The sequence below is a fragment of the Pundamilia nyererei genome, unplaced genomic scaffold, assembly GCF_000239375.1.
Source record: "Pundamilia nyererei isolate P.nyererei 1_Seehausen unplaced genomic scaffold, PunNye1.0 scaffold00218, whole genome shotgun sequence".
NCBI classification, from domain to species: Eukaryota; Metazoa; Chordata; class Actinopteri; order Cichliformes; family Cichlidae; genus Pundamilia; species Pundamilia nyererei.
The window spans coordinates 174,142-182,214 of NW_005187619.1; the positions used below are offsets into that span (position 1 = coordinate 174,142).

The following is an 8,073-nucleotide window of genomic DNA, read 5'->3' on the forward strand; positions in this document are numbered from 1 at the left end:
GTGTGTGTGTGTGTGTGTGTGTGTGTGTGCGTGGGGTGTCAAGACTTGCTTCCAGGACTTTGGACAGAACAAAGCAAATCTGTCTGCTAATAAAACTAATACTAATAATATTACACATGATAATAGTAATAACAATAAAAATACAGCCGACATGTGGCGTTACTAATGTTTACAAATGGACAAACTGTAATGACAGCACTGACTCTGGTAAGTCCAATGTACCTGCAAGCTGGAATAAAATATCAATATGTGTCATTACTGTGTCGATTATACATCACAAGAGGAAGAAGTGTGATGAAGTTGCCATGTTAATAATTTCCTTTGGCTTCGTTCACATGGATTTTAAGGAGAGACACGTCAGACCGTCTCCAGGTCTATTAATGACTATCTGCAGACAGTAAAATCAGTTTACAATGACGTTGTAGTTTGGCAAAGAAGTCCTTGCATGCATGGCTGGTTAGCATTTGAACTTTCTAATAGCCGGCCTCTCTGTGGTTGCTATGTTTGGTTTCTGCACAAGAACAACTGTTTGATTCATTTAAAAAGATCCACAGGTTTTGGGGAGGTTTTAGGTTAAATAGGACACCGTGACACAATCAGTGACGACGCTGCCAAACAAACTTATGTCACGGTTTCCAGCTGCTGCTTCCAAATATTTGTTCTTCTCCAGCAGAACCACATTAACACTGAGAGTCCCCACCATCCCCTCGGTGTGCAACAGGCAGGAGCAGAGGTTAATCACAACATCATTAATATGCTCTTATATCAACTCTGAACATCAGTTAGCAGCGATAAACCCTCACACGTTTTATAAACAGGAAGAGCTCGTCAAGCACGGAGACCAGCCAAGCGCCAGACCAAGAAAAGGGCCTTTCAAGCGGCCCCGAGATGCATTATTGAGTTAAAAGGATAGATGAAAAAACAGATCCAATTGTAAGCAGCTATCAGCGGGAGAGATCGGCCATGCGGCCTATCTCACGCCCCATCTGTAGGAAGGAGAAGTGAAAAGCCAGGAGGGGGGGATGCAGCGGCGGCCTTGGCGCTGCCTCAGACAGAAAACAAATAAAAAAGATCCAATTTTAATCTTTATCTGCGCTCACATCGGATCGCTGCTTTATCTCAGCTCACATCGGCTTTTTGCCGAGAACACTGACGTTTCCACAACAGAATTAAACAGGAAGCCCCGGCCACACTTTCAGCTGCCAATGCACAAAAACATTCCGCACAGGGTAATAAAGAAAAACTTTTTGATATTCCTGCACAGCCTTACAGCGCGGAGCCAGCTGCCGAGGAGCCCCTTTAATAAAGGCTGAGGAGGACAGGAGGGGCTGGAGGGGAGGCGACATCCTCCGGTTATCCCGAGACAACGAGCTGCATCTGAAACTTAAAGTCTTCAGAGTCAGCTGTGCTTTCTAATTTACGCACCGATGAGGGGGGTCCGGGCAGGGACGCGCGTGCGGCGCATCGACACACGAACACTCAGAAGAAGAAGAAGAAGAAGAGGGGAAACTTGTGTCATGCTTACGCTTTATCTGCCGGGGTTTGCTCTGCTTCCTCCGGGACATGCTGCCTCTGCTCTCGGGCTGAGCGGCAGAGAAGTGGTCAGGCTCTTCCTCTGGTTTCTGCCTCCTCTTCTTCTTCTTCTTCTTCGTTCACAGCTGCGACGCGGCGCTCCGAGCAGCGACCGGAGAAATCCTCATGACCCGCGTGCGCTTTCACAGCTATCTTGTGCCACGACAGCTCCCGCGAGGCTACCTGTAGCTGAGTCCCCACCTGTGACCAAGGCTCTTCTTCTCAACTACAAATATCTGCCTCCGCCTCACCTCTCGCTTTCCTGCAAACGTTACTCCGTTACCGGGCGCGCCTCCGCTGTGTCCGCTGGCACGTCACTCAGCGACACGCAGTAAATGTGTGTCCCGTGGAAGCTCGCGCTGATAAAAGTGTCAGCTGTGGAGGTCAGCGGCGCGGCTGCTGTTTTCTCTGTCAAGTTTTCCTCCGGCTGGTCCGCCCCCTTGTCTGCCCGCACCGCGTCTAAGCCAGGGAGCCACTTTCAATGGAGCTCGAGCGCTACAGTCAACTCTGCTACTACACCGGAGCGGACGCGCCTCTGACACGCCCCTTGCGTCTGACGTAGAGCGCCGCACTCGTCCCCGATTGGCTCCCGTCTACCCCGTTGTAAAGCGCAATAAAACAGAAAGTATGCCTTATAATTCCACCGCGTGATCGACTTCACAATACAAATATCAGCAGTGTATATAAATCCTCAACTCTAATTAATTAATGATATAATATTGCTTTATACTGTAATTATAGATGGATAATTAAAACGATACTAACCGTGATCACTGTGTCCTTTAAAAAGTCTGTAAACTTTAGTTTCTTAACTTTTTTCTTGCAGTTTTGTGGTTCTTTTCACTTCTTTCAGCAGCACAGTGGAGTGTAATGCTGATGTACACGCATGACAAGTATGTCCCGTGCTCTCCATCCATCCTACGGCTTTAAATAAGGGCTATGCTGTTTTTGTTTACTTGTTCATTTAGTAGGTGTAGTTTTTGCATCAACATCTGTAATCTATCATGGGAGCAAAACAGTGGTGACTGTCAGATCTTGGTGTCTAATGTTAGTAATGTTAGTAGACTGCATAAACTTTCAAACATAGTGTGATGCAGAGAGTTAATTTTCGTAAATAGGGGACAAATAGCAGCAAAACAAACAAACATCTGCTGTTTTCCATATGAAAAATTATGGAAAAATGTAAAAGCTTTAAGCAAACGTAGAAATTAATACTAATTAATTTATTAATATTATTAAAAATTAATACTTTTTCCAATAAAACGGAATAAATGATAAATGAAATTGCCCAAATAAGTAGAAACAGATTAAAGTAATACATTTTTTTCTATTTTATGAGCTTTGATTTTTATTTAAGTGATTTTGTAGACTGCTCATTGATTGACCACAAATGAAGGAAGTCCAATTATAGAAAACGTATATAAAATGTTGACTTTACTCAAAAGCTAAATGTGCCACTGCCCTGCAGCAGACCCCACCTCTCACCTTACGACCGCTGGGATACTCTTAAGCACTCCACCCGTTTTCTTAACCAATGTGTTTATAAGCGGTGGGTAAATTATTCAAATTTGTTTTCTTTTGTGTTACCTGCGTGTGTATAGTCCTCTGTGTGGCATTGCTTTCATTGTCGTGCACTTTGTTTCTTGTTCAAATGTGATACAGACATGAGATTAGCCAGGATTTCCTTTTGGACTGACGACAGGCTGCTTCGGTTTCCTGCATGAATGACTCACGTTGAAATGTTTACCTTATAAGAATACCTACAAAGTGTAACAGCAGTGTTAGGCTGTGACATAATGAGGCTTTCATGACACATGAAAAATGAATATTAATAACATTAACACTATAAGAGCAGACGGAAAAATGAAGAGAAATGCAGAGTGTTTGCACTCTTCTTTCCTTTTAATATTCTGTCTTTTTAGATATTTAGCTTATTTTAATAACTTAAAATAAAAGAGTCTAAAGATTGTTTTAGGTCGGTATAGCTTCATCACTTTTTGAAAAATAATAACCCTAAGAGTGCATAACTGAAAGCCTCCTTTGACTTTGGATAGGAGCATTCAGTGGCTCAGTTATAGAGTGTTATTCTATCCGGGGATTTCAGCCAGCAACCTCTAGGTTACACACGTGCTTCTCCAAAAATGCATGCTGCCCTCAACAAGAAGATGGAAGAGGATCGAGATTAGTTTCTTCCCAGCGAAATTCACTGGCGCCATCTAGTGGGCACTTTTCGAATAACCACTGATTCCTCGCAGGAGAGCAGCTCGCCCCTCTCCTTTCCTTTATCAGTCCTCGATTCCTTTACTTGGCTCTTCTGTTAGCGTCCAAGTCTCCATGTCTCCTCTGCCCTGCATGCCTCAATGTTGTCTGTGAAGGTCCTCAACTGAGAACCTTCACAGACAACACTCCACTTTCTTGTCTAGATATGAAAATTATGTTGCCAAAATCAAAACATGGCATGAGGTAAATTCAGAAATATGTCAGGTGCATTACATTGGCTACATCTATCTTCATATCTAAAATGAAAAACTACGGATTAAAACTTTAATTCATCTAAGAACTATCAGCAATGACCTCACACCTCTGACTCTCAAAAGCCACAGACACACTATTCTTTGATTTTTTTACTATTTCAAAACTCATTTGTGGAACCAACCAAAAGTCACTTTCTTGGATACACTTAGTTTTTGTTGCATCTGCTAAGTTTTGTTATTGGTTTTAGAGAATGACATCATATCACCACAGTGCTGGTTTCCTGTGTGTTCATAAAGTGGGCTACATTTAACATCTTGCTGTTGGAGGGCCAGGTTTAGTGCTCAGGCCATTATTTGCGTCACTGTTGTGGTTTTTGGTTAGACTCAAAATGGCCTGTATTTGTATAGCGCTTTTCTAGTCCCTAAGGACCCCAAAGCGCTTTACACAACCTGTCATCCACCCAGTCACACACACATTCACACACTGGTGATGGCAGCTACATTGTAGCCACAGCCACCCTGGGGCGCACTGACAGAGGCGAGGCTGCCGGACACTGGCGCCACCGGGCCCTCTGACCACCACCAGTAGGCAACGGGTGAAGTGTCTTGCCCAAGGACACAATGACCGAGACTGTCCAAGCCGGGGCTCGAACCGGCAGACTCAAGATTCAGACACTTGAATCTTGAGGTTTCTTTTTATACTACTACTATACGCTACTTTATGTCTTGCTGCCACAGCTGCCACAGTCCTTCTGGTACTGTGGGAAACATGCTAAAGAGGCTTACATATATTCAGGCCATCTTTTCACAGAGTTTCTCAGGTTTCTTTAATTTGATGGTGTTGAATTGGTTAACAGCAGCTTTATATCAGTGAATTGTTTCACAGTTTAAACTATGAGTTTGTCAAATGGTAAATGGCCTGCATTTGTATAGCGCTTTTCTAGTCCATAGGACCCCAAAGCGCTTTACACTACATTCAGTCATTCACCCATTCACACACACATTCACACACTGGTGATGGCAGCTACATTGTAGCCACAGCTGCCCTGGGGCGCACTGACAGAGGCGAGGCTGCCGGACACTGGCGCCACCGGGCCCTCTGACCAACACCAGTAGGCAAACAAAAAATTGCTGTCCAGCACTGATACTTTGGAGATTTGTGTGGATTATGGGTAATTTCAGCCATTAATCCAAATTCCAGACTGTTTATTTGGACCAAGACGTTAACTCTTTATTTCAACCGAGGTCAGCTGGCAGCATTTACACATTTTGGGTGTTTATTTTTTCTGTCGTCCATTTTTTTCCCTATTTATAAACTGCAGTAGTTTGATTTTGCAATCAGTTTTAAAGCAGCAACACAGCAAAGTGGTGGCTAGTTTTTGGCTCTTATCACTTTTTAGGTTATGGTCCCCCTTAGATAAAGTCTAATTTATTTATGCGCCCCACATTAGAGATTGGTCTCTTAGCTTCTATTCAGTCTTTTATTCTGTTTCCCCAGTGACCTTCAAAATGTAGCCTGTTAGCACACCTGACAATAACATGTGGATGTTGTGGTGTGAGAACAAATGGAAGTCTCTCAGTACAGTATGTGAGTTCACACAAGGCATTCGATGCATTTCTGTTTTTGTCTCCAGTGAGAACGTCTGTCCAGCTGTTTTGCAGGAGTCAGGTTTTGCACTCACGCAAAGGTTTTGTTGTTACTTTCACACGTGGCTAAAAATAACCGCTAGCAGCCAGCTTGTTGCAGTTGTCTGATAAATGTGTTTATTGTTTGTTATTTCACTAGTGTAAAGTAGCCTATGTCAGCTAAGTAGGTGGCACTTCACTGTGGCCAGTGATGCATTTGCACACAGGCAGATAAAGGGCTGTAACCACACGGCCATGTGAAAAAAAGGTTTTCTCAGGAGTCCTTTGAAAAACAAAGTTCAGCCTTACTGCTTCTATAGGAATGAAGAATGGGTCAGTTCTACCATAACCCTAAACCTGTGTGTGATACAGTTTGTTGCCTCGATTTGATCACAAGCAGGGTTTAGGGTAGTGTTAATGCGTGGCTCAGTGTCTGCAACCAGCTGCAGTGTCATAGTCATTGTCTTACTCAGAGTGTAAGCTCAGTTTCTGTGAGCTCGGCATCTTCTGAGGAGGCTGACTTAAACTGACCTAGAGTGCTGCTGCAGCAGATGCACACATACCTGGAAGCATTAATTACAGACAGCAGGGGTTATGCATTTCCAGGACTTGTGTCATACTTACTGCCATCAACTGTGCAATATTTCCTTGTCTTGTCATTATTTTGCAGCTTGTTGCAGGAAAGCAGGTTGAGGTTGAATTTCTGTAAGCCCTTCATGCTCCCAGAACAAGTTATCAGAACTTGGCATGTTTGCTTGGCCTCTTGAAACTCTGTTTTTCTGCTGATTGTAAAAAGTTAAACACACTGTTGCCTAACTTGACCTTTGGGGTGGAAGACTGCACTGACACGCTGCTCACTGTTTAGTCAGACAAACCTTGTAACTTCTGAATTCTGTTTGTAACATCTGCCAGTCTCTTGTTATCTTTATTTTTGTCATGCTCACATACTCCATTTGTTTTATTGCTCAAAGCATGTTCAGCTTTTTTGCACCATACTGTAAACATCTGAGGTGTTTAGGCAGCAGGTCCGGTAATTTGGAAGCAGGAACAGAGGATAAAACTGGCTTATTCTCATTCCCAGGGAGTGAAACAAAGTTAAAGTACCAGGTGTCCTTGGGTGGAGCTGTGCAACCAAACGGGCTATGTCATCGGCGAGATAGGTATCCATGCTGGATTTTATTGTTCTAAAGGAAGGAGTTTCACCCTAACCAAAAATAGTGACGTGAAAACAAACATAAAAACACATAAAAACTAAACAGACCAGTGAGTTAACTGGAGACACAAACCAGGAACTCCACCTGTCCCGCCTCCTATTGAAGACTGTGTGTGTGAAGTTATTTTATACAAAAGAGAACACACTGAATAAGATTTTTAATCTGAATCTATGAGCAATCTGCTTCCTATTATGGTCACATATACAATCAGCCACATTACAAAATGGTTTCAGGTGTTTCAGGGAAGAATTTGTCCTTATAGGTGATCAAGAGGATGCAGATGGGGGAGGATTATCAGAAAAAAAAAATCAGAGTGATGAGTGAACTAAGTCTACAACCTGTGTTCCCATGAGGGATGGAAAGTCTTAGGTTCAAGCTGTGCAACCACAGTGTACACGTTTGAAATGTGGTAGAGTGGTTGACAAACTGCTTGGCTGAAGAATGTGCAGTAATCGTATTATCATATTATCTCTTGGACAAAAAATTTCTAATGTTTTATCAAAAATCAGGGCTTTATAAGACCAGTGGTTGGCTAGGTAGCGTCCCAGGACACATATATGGTTTAGGGACTTTAGATCCACATCCATGCAATCCTGTCAGTGTGGCATTTATTTGTCTCTTTGTTTTTCTTTCTTAACATGAGAGAAAAAAAATCTTAAATCCTGAGCTGTTAAACATGGGGACTCAACAAGAGCCGAATGCCATGTGGCATGTAGAGGAGTTTGGGATCTTTTGAAAGTTGTCAAATGAACTGAGCACAGTAATATCCACCAACACCGCTGGGATGTCAACATGCCAATTCTAAATGTACTATATAAACTTCAACAGATCGGAGATTTACCAAAGTATTCAGTTGAAGCATGGGGAGCCTCACAGCACGAAGGTTCTGCGTTGGAACTCAGTGGCCAGTTGGGGACCTTTCGGTGTGGAGTTTCTGTGTCTGCACGTGCTCTGACTCCTCCCACAGTTCAAAGACATGAATGTTAGAGGTACTGGTGATTCTACATTGGCTCTAGGTCTCTTAGGCTACGTTCACTTCGCATCAAATCATCGGATTTGATGCGCTTTCGCCTGCAGTGTGAACGTAGCTACGATTTTTTTGACCCTATGCGACCCATATCCGATCATGGTGTGACAGTGTGAACGGCACAAATCCGATATTTTCAAATCCGATCTGGGTCACTTTC

General features: G+C 43.2%; 2 protein-coding genes across 2 annotated transcripts in view; one reads left to right on the forward strand and one right to left on the reverse strand.

Moving 5' to 3' along the window:
- zfpm1 (zinc finger protein, FOG family member 1) overlaps window positions 1–2,077 on the reverse strand; it is a 102,376-nt gene extending 100,299 nt beyond the window's left edge. The window contains exon 1 of the mRNA XM_005748254.1: window positions 1,526–2,077. Within this exon, the coding sequence (XP_005748311.1) occupies window positions 1,526–1,565 (40 nt within the window). The 5' untranslated portion in view covers window positions 1,566–2,077. The remainder of the gene's footprint in view (window positions 1–1,525) is intronic.
- Window positions 2,078–6,001: 3,924 nt separating this feature from the next.
- Window positions 6,002–8,073, forward strand: part of ces3 (carboxylesterase 3) — a 21,536-nt gene continuing 19,464 nt past the window's right edge. The window contains exon 1 of the mRNA XM_013914703.1: window positions 6,002–6,005. Coding sequence (XP_013770157.1) covers window positions 6,002–6,005 — 4 coding nt within the window. The remainder of the gene's footprint in view (window positions 6,006–8,073) is intronic.